This window comes from Ornithorhynchus anatinus, chromosome X5 (assembly GCF_004115215.2).
Source record: "Ornithorhynchus anatinus isolate Pmale09 chromosome X5, mOrnAna1.pri.v4, whole genome shotgun sequence".
Lineage (NCBI taxonomy): Eukaryota > Metazoa > Chordata > Mammalia > Monotremata > Ornithorhynchidae > Ornithorhynchus > Ornithorhynchus anatinus.
The window spans coordinates 53,358,314-53,371,062 of NC_041753.1; the positions used below are offsets into that span (position 1 = coordinate 53,358,314).

The 12,749-nt window shown below is 43.4% G+C and overlaps 1 protein-coding gene across 5 annotated transcripts in view; it reads left to right on the forward strand.

Moving 5' to 3' along the window:
• The window catches only part of GLIS3 (GLIS family zinc finger 3), a 489,852-nt gene extending 477,325 nt beyond the window's left edge, over positions 1-12,527 (forward strand). For 3 of the 5 annotated variants that reach the window (XM_039910818.1, XM_039910816.1, XM_029055441.1), the window contains 2 exons: positions 8,921-9,103; positions 9,315-9,476. In XM_039910818.1, the coding sequence (XP_039766752.1) occupies positions 8,921-9,103; positions 9,315-9,451 (320 nt within the window). In that variant the 3' untranslated portion in view covers positions 9,452-9,476. Of the gene's footprint in view, positions 1-2,605; positions 2,897-8,920; positions 9,104-9,314 lie in introns of those variants that run through there. The other 2 variants (XM_029055436.2, XM_039910817.1) reach the window with 2 other exon arrangements.
• The last annotated feature ends 222 nt before the right edge of the window (positions 12,528-12,749 follow it).

Genomic DNA, 12,749 nt, shown 5'->3' on the forward strand with positions numbered 1-12,749 from the left:
AAATATGATTTTTGAATTCCTCAACGATTAGTAACTTAGAGACTTTATGCTACTCAATGAAATATTTTTCTCACTGTTGAAAGCAGAGTTATTGCTGTGTATATTGAATCTCTGGGCCCTCTCCCATTCTCTAGAAGATCTGTTTTTGGGGAAACGCTCAAGATGGCATTTTAGTTTTGGTAGTTGATTCCCTAGATGGGAAAATCCTGAAGGTGTTTTGGGTTGGACCAATGAAACAATCCATGGAAGCTTGGGATCAGGGGAGAGGGAGATGGCCGTGCACATGGAGGGTGTTGAGGTAGACTGCGTTTGATATCTCGTACCAAAGACTGAGGAATCGTCTCTGAGAGCCCAGGATGGTTCTCTGCGTATGCATATCGTTTACCTGTTTATGCCAGGGAATTGGAAAGGATTACTTAGTTATTCTAATCCCGGCTCTGACACTCACCTCCTGGGTGAGCTTGGGCAAGTCACTCAACTTCTCTGGGCCTCAGTTTCCTCGTCTGTGAAATGGAGCTTCAATACCTGGTCTCCCCCCGACTTAGACCGTGAGCCCCACGAAGGACAGGACCAGTGTCCAACTTGATCATCGTATACCTGTCCCAGAGCTCAGTACAGTGCTTGGCACACGGTAAGCACTTCACATATACCATTACTGTTAATATTATCATTTAATTCCATCCCTCCCCTCTATCTCACACACTTCCCAGGACATGGAGCCCCTGAAGGGCCAGGGGAAAAAGGGAGCGAGTGAAGCGGAGCTCATTGTGGACAGGGAATGTGTCTGTTTATTGCTTTATTCTACTCTCCCGAGCACTTAGTACAAAGCTCTGCACACAGTAAGCACTCAGTAAATATGATTGACAGACTGAAAGCCATGGTGCCCCTCCAGTGTCTCTATAGAAGCACATTACCAACACCTGCTTGGAGTAGCACAACAGAGCATGGTTCCCAGGCAAACACAACTCATTCTCCCTGAATATAAGCCCAAATTCAGGAAAGATTCCGGAAGGCTCTTCTCTCCAGACTAGGGAAACGCTTATTCTCCAGGACGAAAGGGATAATCAGTGACATAAACTCTTGAAATTGTCTTGCATTCCTTAGAGTTAAGTACTCAGTAGTTGCTGGAACTTTGAATGAAAGTCTTCTATGGTCAAGTAATAATGTATTCTTAAGGCTTATTTTCAAAAACTGGTTAAGGGTACTTCCGACTTCTCTTTTTCTGTTTCTCCCTTTGGGGACATTGTTCAAAATAGAAGAAAGGCAGGAGGTACCCTGGGAAGAGGAGGGAGGAGCCGCAATATAAATTGTCAGTCATACAACAACCAAACTGAACCAAATTGCCAATGGTCTGGACCAGTGCATTTCTCCAAGAAGGCAAGGGGCAATTTCCCAAAATCCATCCGCCCAGCATTTTAGCAAGAAAGCAACCATAGGTTTGGAGGGCAAATCTTTAAACTAGATTGCACTGGTCCCTGGCTGTAGAAGTCCTCGAAGGATAAAATTCCCAGGCCTATAGATGGGCAGACTTCTCAGTGTTTAATAGCCCGGGGTATTTTAGCCGAAGGGGTCAAGGTTTGGTTTGGGAATCTGGCAGGAATTCTCCTGTGCCCCTAGTTAGCTTATGGAATTTCCAGTCACGCCTGGCTTGTTGGCCGATGACAACTTTTGTGGGGCATTCTGTGCACACCCTTCCTAATGCTAGACCAAGTGGAGTGTGGCAGGGCTGGAAAGAAAACTGAAAACTGAGTCTGCCTGACTTTTTTCCAAGCCTCTATCAGTCAATCAATCCATCCATCCGTGGTATGTATTGAGTGCTTACTGGGTGCAAAGTTGCTAGACATGATCCCTGCCTACGAGGAGCTTACAGTCTAGAGGAGGAGACAGACATTCAGATAAATTACAGATGGGGGGCGTGGGAGAATACAAGAATCTGTTCGGAATCGCTGTGGGGCTGTGGTATCAAAGTGCATAGGCAATACAAATGGGATTTCAATACCTGTTCTCCCTCCTACGTAAGCTATGTGCCCCACTGGGTACAGAAGCTGTGTCAGACCTGGTTAACTTGTGGGCAGGGAACATGTTTCCCAACTCCGTTATATTATACTCTCCCAAGGGCTTAGTACCGTGTTCTGCACCCAGTAAGCGCTCCATAAATACAATTGATTGATCGATCTACTCCAGTGCTCAGAACAGTGCTTGGCACAGAGTTATCGCTTAACAAATTCCATAGTTATTATGATCATTATCATTTCCTGGTGGGTGAATTAGGGTAGGGAAGTGACGGGTTAGTTGGGGAAGGCCCCTTGGAGGAGATATGATTTCAGCAGGGCTTTGAGGTTTTAAGGTTTGCTATGCAGATCCCTGCTGCTTTCCCAGTGCCAGAATATTTGCTTATCACACTATCTAGACATAAACCATTTTGCACCTTTGGTAAGAAAAATAGCCTGATCCATGTAAGTCTTGAAATATCATTTATTCAAACTGGGCTGGATTACACCTGCATCACTGTGATGATTTCACAACATGGGAGAACTGTGAATACCTGATGTTTAGTTTGAGCTAAATAATGATTTTTTTCTCTCTGTTCCTTTTGTCTTCCTAGCTTCAACAACTCTAGCGACAGAGAATTTCATTCCAACACATATGCCTGAGACACCAATTGAGAGAATTTCCTTTATCTCCTATGTTTATTGAAATTTTCTTATCACTAGTAAAACGAGAAAGGAAAAATATAATGGAGATGAATAATAATGATGTTTGTGGAAGCATGAGGAAAGGGTGGTTAGGAGACTAACCTAGAGTTTTGTGGCTAGCAAAACTCTACACTCCAGGTCAATGGTTTGGAATATTCCAAGATCCTCAGGAACATCTGATGATGGTGATGATGATGATGATGCTAATAACATTTGTTAGGCGCTTACTACGTGCACGCACTCACTAAATGCTGGAGTAAATACAATATAAACGGATTGGACACAGTCACTGTTCCACTTGGGGTTCACAATGTAAGGGAGAGGGAGAACAGGTACTTTAATCCTCATTTTACAGATGGGGAAACTGAGGCCCACTGAAGTGAAGTGACTTGCCCAAGGTCACGCAGCAGGCAAGTGTCAGAGCTGTGATTAGAACCCAGGTCCTCTGACTCATCAGGCCTCTGTTCTTTCCATTAGGCCATGTGCTCTTTTCTAGCCACATGGTGGACTCCACAGTTTTTCCTGAGGTCACATACGGCAGTACCACCGTTGGCCATTGACAATGCCGTAGAAAGCTGAGGCCACAGAAACCATTTCCATGAAATTATCCTGGCATTCCCTGAGCCCCTTCCTGTATCCCAGAGTTGAAACACATTGTCAGCACCGCTGTGTCTAGGCACCCTGTCTAGGCAGCGCCTGCTCGAGGGAAGTGTGAGTTTTGCTTTTAAGAAGAGTATCCCCGGCACCTTTCCAACTAGAACTATTTGGAATAGTAGCCTGCCTTTCCACATATTCGAGTCAGTTTTGCTCTAGGTAAAGTCATTTTCCTCATAAACACAATTCAGTGTACAGCTGTTAGTATAATAACTTGAATTTATGTGGAGTCTTTCATCCAATAGTGTGGATATGATTTTAAAACTAGGAATAGCCAGTGCTGGAAGGCAGAACTGGCCTGACTGTGGTTCTAGGATAAGAAAAAGTCGTGGAACAAGTGTACATGGGTGGCAGGGACTGCAGGGTTTGGGGGAGGGAAGGGCTGAGAGGGACAAAGAATTGGGGAGGTGGGTGAGATTGTAGGCCACCGCTGTTCCAATTACAGATTTATTTATTTTTTATTTTTTTTTTGCTAACAGCAGTGGGTACAGCCCGTAGTCATCTCACCTCCAGAATGCAGCCATCGCTGTAGCAAAATACTTTCAAATAATCGCTCAGTGGCACTGAACTTGGGAGATAAGGAATAGCTTTCCTCACTGAAACTACAACAAGAAAGTTAGGTAGACCCTGGGTCTGTAGTGGAAGGAGGAAGGTAACAGATCCTTTGGAGGATTCCCATTTTGCAGGCAGAAAAGCTACCTAAATATCTGTGGTAGAGCCATTTGTTACAAAGGAAAGTTTTTCCTTACATCGGTTTATTGGAGTGATAAATTGCGTACCCAATGTGGCTAGGACTTCTGGTACCACACTGACCATTTTAGGCACACATTTACACTTTGGCAAACTTCACTATCAGTGGTGTCTTATTCGAATACCAAAGACAACTACACAGATAGTAATAAAACAAGCTGTACTCCAACATTTAAGTTTTGGCTGAAAACGATGAAAACCAAGAGGTTCAAAGCAATGAATTACTGCTAATACACCAGTGAGAGTCCTTAATTGGTTCCATGAAAACATGCTGTCAAGGGAAAGAGCACAAAATGAAATATCGTTTGACACAGGAAATAATGTGACGTGCATGCATTCATGTGCTCCCAAGCTTCCCAAAATGATCGAAACAATTTGAAAGTATTAAAACACTATGATGAACATAGTTACATGATTAAATAGCAATAAATACATGCCAGTGATATAAATATGTACCAATAACAAAATGACTTTGATTTTTGTGTGTGCATATTTAAATGCAGTACTTAATTTTCAAAGTATCATCTCTCACAATCTATTCTGCTAAGAAACACCTTGTGCCGCTAACATACTAGAGATCTGTTATTATCTTTCCTAAGAAGCTCTATTATCATCTAATGCTAACTAGACTGCTAAGCTCGTCCTCTAGACTGTAAGCTCATTGTGGAGAAGGAACGTGTCTGCCAACTCTATTGTATTGAACTCTCCTAAGTCCTCAGTACAGTGCTCTGTACATCGTAAGCGCTCAATAAATACCATTGATGATGGTGATGATGACGATATAGGTTGTAATCACGCTATTCAAGCCAGGCAAAATGCGTCAAAGTGAGGGAAGGGGAGTGCTTCAAAATAAGAGTGCTGTAAATAATACTTCCATAAGAATTCAACACTATCGTGACAGAGAGCTAAAAAGAAGAAAGCTGTAACAGGGAAGTGTCCATCCTGCCCTTGTCGGGAAGGGGAAAATAGACATGCCCTTTTGGCTCAGAGTGTCGGTTTGACTTTCAGCTTCCAGTTTCCCACTAAAGATGTAAGGCTTTAGAGCTTTGCATATAAAATCCAAATCGTGCATTGAATGAGTTGAAAGTTTTTGGTTTGGGTGTCCTAGGAGAGAGCATGGGGAGATGGGAAATACAAAAAGGAGACAGAGACAGACTAGGAATGGTTTGTGCCAGTCACTTGGAAGTAAAGAAAAAATGATTTCTGAGAAACGTCTGCTGTCCAAAAAAAAAGTTATCGGGAATGTGGACAGGCTAGTGCTTAGTACAGTGTAAGTGCTCAATAAATACCACCGACTGACTGACCGAACTAGAGAGCCCAGGACTACTCTGCACAAGGAGAATTTGCATTTGCAAAACCTACTCAAACATGCCATGGTTTCGAAACATTACATGGACATGCCCCGTGATACAAGTGTTCTGTTCCTAGAAAACGTGATTTTATTGCGAGTGCATATCTTGGATACGTTTTCCCATAGATTTACATGTTCTGGGTTAGGATCAATTCCAGAATCTCTGGAAAAATATTTTGAAATTCTTTTATATGCTATATACTTAATGTTAAACATCACAAAACTATTCTTTAATCTTCATTGAAGTAATTCAAAGCATAACAACAATAAAAGAGGAATTGTAATACGATTATGAATCATTGCAGGAGACTGCAGAATTAGAAGCTTGTGGTGATGTTTTTCAACTTTAGTAAAGAATTTGTCCAATGTAGATTGAACATCAGCCTTCTTTTCTTTTTAAAGTACCTTGTAGCAGGCTAACTCCCAAACATTTCTGCACAGTTTGGAACACCTCTCTCCATTAGGGTCTTCTTTGGTTGTATTTTTAAATTCATCCATTTTCTTCACAATTGATGCAAGACTTTTTAATTCCAAGATTTTAGCTGCTGGTGGGAGAAACCAGAACATCTTCTTCAGCTGTTTTGGCATCTTGCAATGATACATTGGATTGTCAAAGTTCTGTGACCCTGAATGAGATGCAATTGACTCATCAACATCTGCTTCATCCATTTCAAAAATGAAGTCGCCTACCCAGTTCAACAACTTCTCTGGCTATCTGTTCAGGGAACACTTCTTTGTCTTGAAAGTAATCCGTCACAAACTGTGGGCAGATTTTTCTCCACATCCAGTCGTTGTTGATGACTTAATCCCAGAGGGTGGGGAAAGATTTACTGGCTTGTAGCACTTAGCAGGACAGTTGGTGCCAGTCAGGTGAAGTCATGGGGTAAGGCAGTAAACAATAAATAGCATTCAACGATAAGACATCGGAGAAGATTCTTTCCCCGGGATGATTGTATCTTGGGATGGTTATAATCCGGAATATGCTCATATTGAGACAAATCCTCCTAAATGTAACTGCCTAACATCCCACTTCCTAGTCTACCAACTATGGAAATTGCATGACATCCACAGTGCAGCGTAGACTGTGGGAGAATCTGTCTCCTTAACATGGCTATCCTTGTCACTGGAGCACCAGAGCAAAATGTCCATTGGACATGCCAATCAGGTGACCCAACATTAACGTTGGTCATGGGTTCTCAATCAATCAATCATTGGTATTTATTGAGTGCTTACTGTGTGCAGAGCACACCACACCCACAGTTCCTACTCGTCCTGCACCCCATAGGCTCCCAGCCACTCCCACTCCTAGGGTATCCCGGGATGTGGATTTGGCTGAAGGAACTGATGGCTATGGGAATCAGGATCTGGGAGGGAATATGTAACTGGAGAGAATTCATTTGGTGGAGCTGATCGTGGTGTCTCTACAGCATTGTGACCCTCTGCTAAGGAACACTGGTACATCCCAGCTTATGCCATGTTAGTGAAAGCGGCTCCTAACTAGGGGGCTGATTGTGAAAGTTTCAACCGTGATGGGGCCAAGAGATTTGCATTTTTACAGAGAGCTCTGGGAGGGCCAGGGCTAGATGATCTAGCCTCAGGAAGGCCAGGTTGGCCCAGGGCCTCTCAGGGGTTCCGATCTGCTTGGGGCTGGATTCAGAAGATCCAGTGTAGTCAAGTGGATGAGAATTCCTGAGGGAAGTCTTTGAGCTAAGCCAACCTTCCCAAGGTCTTTTATTCCAGTACTGTTGTAGAACTAGACCGAATCTGGTTGGCAGCAGACCCCACCTTGGTCTGCCGTGGCCTGGACTGTGACGAAGGCCACAGAACCAGCTCGGTCTGGATTGGACACAATACCAACGGAAGAAGCGGCATGGCGTGGTGGATAGAGCATGTGCGGGAAGTCAGAGGGTCATGGATTCTAATCCTGGCTCCGCCACATGTCTGCTGGGTGACCTTGGGCAAATCACTTCACTTCTCTGGGGCCTCTTCTGTAAATTGGGGATTGAGACTGTGAGCCCCACGTGCCACAGGAATTGCTTGCATCCACCCCAGCGCTTAGTAAAGTGCCAAATACCTTTTTTTTAATGGCCCCTCAATTTCCCCAACACACACACACACACACATATATATACAAACATACACACACACACACTCCCATTGCCTACCTCTCTTGTATCCCAGGCACGCCAAAGTGCCAGGAGAACTGACATGGGTTTCCAGATGCTGATCCAACCAACACCCATAATTTCAGTGTCAGAGGGTAGCACAGAATCTTTTGGAATCTTTTGGAATCTTTACAAACACAGCTACAAAAGACAATCTCGCTGGCAGTGTCTTCAGGGGCCCAACCAAATTCACCGCTTTGAATCCACATTTCTTAATAGACCCAACAGTATCTCCAGTGTAACCAACTAGTATCAGGAGGTTTTGATACTAGTCTTTTCTATCACAGTTCACCTTGGGAGGGCTCAAAAGGTACAGACAGGGAATTTTCACCCTGAGAGGGCATCCTCGTGAGACTCTCCTGATTGGTCCAGGAGTTGGCTTGATTCACACCTGCTTTGCATTTCCTCCTCTCACTTCACTGCCGGCGGGCCCGGCCTGACTCCGGTGGTGTCCTGAAGTCCTCGAAGGTACCTGCAAGTTTGGAAGACACAGCTGGAGAGGTAGAAAGCCCAAAATGCTATGTGTTCAGCAGGCTGACGTAAGGGTTCGTGTGATGGGTTGGGAGGCAGGCTTAGTGGCTTGAAATTCCACAAGTATTAAGCAGGTCGACCTGGAGCCATCTCGGCCCAGGTCAATTGCTGGCTAATGAATGCTAGGTGTGTCCCATAGTGACGTAGGCAAGAATCAGAATTCCTGCCCCATGCAGACATGGCCACTGCCAAGTATTCTGGTCTTAGTAACTGTGGTTTGCCCAAGGGGATGCCAGGTCCTTGTAGAATGGCTTTGGAGGCCATAGGTATTTATGTTTCCAGCATCTGATTAGGCTTCTGAGATAAAGGAGAAGAGAAAGAGAGACCCAGAAAAGGAAACACGAGGATAGAGCAGAGCGAGAAAGAGGGAAAGCGAGCCACTGTGCAGATGCTAACCTCATTGGGATGCTTTGTCAGGGACACTAATTTCCCAGATCCGGCAGCTCACAGAGCTTACTTATGCTTCCGGCTGGCGGTAAGAAGTTAGGCAGATGCGGGCTCTTTGTTAGAAGTCTCCAGAAGTGTGCAAGATGTACCTAGCCAACAATCCTGTTCAGCTGCCTCTGGCAAGCCAACAAGAAACTGGCTTTTGAATGCCAACTGTTCTGCGATACGTCGTGGCACTTGGTGGTGGCGACACCTGTTCTGGGGAAGCCAAAAGCCGAACCCAGGAATGTAGCAGGAAGAGCGGCGTTTGGGCCTCTCTGTCTGTGGTTTTTTTTTTACAGAGCTTCGTACTACTAAGGAACATCCATGTCCTTTCTTTGTTTCAGGTTTTTATGGGCAACTGCAAACTTTCTGTCCTCCCCATTACCCTGACACGCAGAGGAACATGCCACATGGCAGCTCTTGCAATATGGTGCCTCCTTTTGAAGACTGCCTTGTCCCTGCACCCATGGGCCAGGCAGGGTTTGATGTTTTCCACCGAGCCTTTTCCACTCACTCTGGCATCACAGGTAAATTTTGTAATTGTGACTTGAGAACCTGGATAAGGGGACAGCCCCAGCTGACCTGGGGCTTGCTTGATTGGCTAAATTAAGTGTTCGTCACAACGCTCATCACAGCGGGCTTTCCGGCCCGTGGATTATGCTTTGGCAATTGTTGTAAATGCTTCCTCCCTTGCGAGTTCCACGGCCGTACTCAATGGCTTCCTCTATTCTCTTCCAGTGTACGATCTGCCTTCAGGGTCCGCAGGCCTCTTTAGTGAGTCAATCTGCGGCGGGCCCGAAGACACCGCTTTCCTGCAGATCAGTGCGGTGGATCGCTGCCCCAGCCAGCTCTCTTCCGTCTATACTGAAGGCTAAAAGACCCCCTTGCCTGCCATGTTAATCGAGAGACACTCTGCTGCACGTCATCTTTCCTTTTCCCTCATCAGGACCCAAGCCTGCTCCGTTACCGTCCGTGCTCAAAAAAGAGAATGAAACACAGTGATGGAATCTCAGTGTCCCGGAAAAAGCTCTCTGAAGTGTCGGGGAGGGGTGTGGGGTGGGGAGAGAACTTAGGATAAGTGATGTGGCTAGAAACACAACTTGTGTAGAACGTTAGCCGTTGTTCCTTTTCTCCTTTGGTCTGTGGAACCACAAGATCTGACAGTGGTCTTTTCAAAGGGAAGTTAAAGGCCGAGTAAGGAAGTTGCTACTGGCTGAAATCTCTTCAAAACGAACCACTGGAATCGTGAAAAGAATGGGGTGGTGGTGGGCGGGGGGGAACCTTCATCTTCATCTTCGAAAAGCACCACCGCTACGGTCCAGATCTTGCAAGCGACCATGTGCTGCCCAGCACAGCAGCCTCTGGTGCTTCCCGTTTTAAGCAAAGCCAAACAGAAGAGGGAAAACTGCTTCCACCGCTCACCACGGGACCTTCTTCTGAGGCCCTCAAGCTCTTCCCTTAGAGAGCTAAGCAACCCTGACGCTGGATTTGCAGCAGGCTGGGGTCCAACCTCCTTTTCGATCACCGCACTCGATTGCATTTTCAATATTCTTTTAGTTCAGTTATCTAACATAGTGATTTGGAAGGGTCTGTTGAGTCCATGCGCATAAAAGGCACCAGAACTTTCCTGATTATCCCAGAGATATTTGTTAATGCTTCCGCGCTTGAGCGTTTGTCTGCTTTTCTAGCATATAGTAGTTTGGGGTTTTTTTTCCTGAGGTTTGTAGTTGGGACTTCAAAAAAAAAAAAAACAAAAAAAAGAAAAGTTCACCCTGGGCAACAACTGACAAACCAGTTTGGAGCCTGGATTGAAAGCCAATGTGTTATAGCAAGCTTTTTTTAACATGAAAAAAAAATGTTATTTCCTGGTAAAGATCTAGATGCATGGAATGGACAATTTCCCCTGAAATGGGGGGAAAGATGGCAGCTGCCATGCCCAGCTAACCAATGAAGAGCCCTACCTGAGGGGTTTAAGACTAAACTGAGGCTTAAAGGGTCACCAGGATAGTTATAAGATAGCGTTCTCCACTTAGCATGCAAACAGGCCTGTAAAAATGCTTGAAACACAAAGGAGCTGTGAAAATCCAGCCCAGCAACCTTGATGTATTTCAAAGGAGCCATTATTTATAATAAGAAAAAGGAAATGATCCTGTTAGCCAAACAGAAAACATGTGGGGCATAGAGGCAAAGTAGGAAATTGAGTGTAATACCTGGAATCCTGGACTCTAACAAACATTATTTAATGAATGCTGACTGCAATATCGTACAATTGCTTCAACAGCAAAAAAATATCCCGCCCAGTTCTCAAGCTCTGTACCAACATGCAGCATAATAAAATGAATTGAGAGCAGATTATGTTCTTCCGATTACACCGTGGACTGGAGCAGACTCAATTTGTCCTCTCGGCAAATAGGGAATCAACTGAATCAATGCCATTATGATAGCGTATCGTCACACGGCATTATCAACAACAACAACAACAACAAGAAAAAAGAAACAATGGCAGTCTGGGCTTGTATTTGTTCCTCCAGGTTGATATGGACACAGTCTCCCCATTCTGAATTCTAGAGCATTAAAGTATACATATATTACACTTGTGCAAAGAAAAGAAGGGGCGAGATTTATACAGAACAAGCCATCGTGTGCGGACATTACAACTTAATCTCACTGTCACTACTTATGGCTTTAAATACTTTTATTTTAAGGTTAAAAAATGAGTGGAAGCCGAAGAATCGGAGGACTTTAATTATAAAGCACGTGGTTATAGAATACCATAAAAGGTATGCCTTGTTTACTTACGTACCAAGAGAGTCGGTGTGTGTGTGTTTTCATTATTATTCTTGTAGCATCATAGGCAGATTTTAGGAAATCACTTTACACCCATCTTTAGCTCATTGAAAGGAACGTGTTAAGTAACTATTTTCTCGAAGAGTTGAACAGGGATTAGGTTTTTAAAATGGTGCTTGGGAAAATGCACACAGCTTAATGCCAGTTATCTGATTACATAATAAATGTGCCTAATGACACTTTTTTGTTTGCTGCATTATCCTAATTCTCTAAAGGGACCTCATTAAAACGTTTATTTTGTTTTAAAATACGATACAATTATTGGATATCATCTAGGTAACTTACAGCTCTCTGGTTATATCTCTCTGCCTTCCCTCCCAAATGGCATGTATTTAAATCTAGCTAGGCGAAGGGGCAGACACTGGGGTAAATCTAGCTTCCATTAGCAAACTGTCTCACTAAAAGAAGTCTAACCTGCTAGTTTACTAATCACAGTTCCTAAAGAGTTTGTAACACTAACACAGTTCGTCCTATGATATTCAACTTGCCAATTTCCTTTAAGCATTGAGAATAAGGACTTTGTAAAAATTAGATTTAATTGTTTGGGGTTTTATTTTCCTGTTTTGGCCATGTAATTTTATAGCAGCATTTTTTTTTTAAATGGCACTTTTTATTGTTTGTGTGGAATGTTTGAGTTGCTTTCTTTTTCTAGGAACCGATAAAGCAAAAAGGCACACATTTAAAAATAAAGACGTGTGTTAGGGGGAAAAAAAAAGATGTATTTTATACCGATAGCTAAGCATCTTGTGTAATGTTGCTTACACAAAGCACTTTGGGGGGAAAAAAGTGGAAATCTGTTTTCCATAAATCATATGGATTCTTGTACATATTTATATATGCTACATATAGATATGAACTACGTATATCAAACTGTATATCTGGCTGATTTTCCTAGTGGGACATCTGTTGCTTATTGTCATAAATCTCTTAAAGAATTAGGTACACTTTTTTCTATTAATATGTATAGTTTTGTGATTTGTCACAGGTATGTTTCGTATAATCATAAGTTATTTTGTCCTGTTTCATGAAGTCCTTTTTTATGTCAAAGGTAAAATGAAGGGTTTGTGCACTTGGTACAAAATAAAACTGGAAATATGTAACACACCAGCATGTCTGAAATACTCCTTCAGAATGTCTTCTTAAAATGGAACTGCTCCAGCTATTGTTTTTCACCAAGGCTCCTTAGTATTTGGGATAGTTAATGTAATTAGAAACAGATAGAGGGCAAACAAATTTCCAAGGCCTGTTCTAAAAAGCCCTATTGCCGTGGGCCAGAGTTAGAGAGTGGATTTAATTATAGATATGAGGAAGAGAATGGCAGTAAAA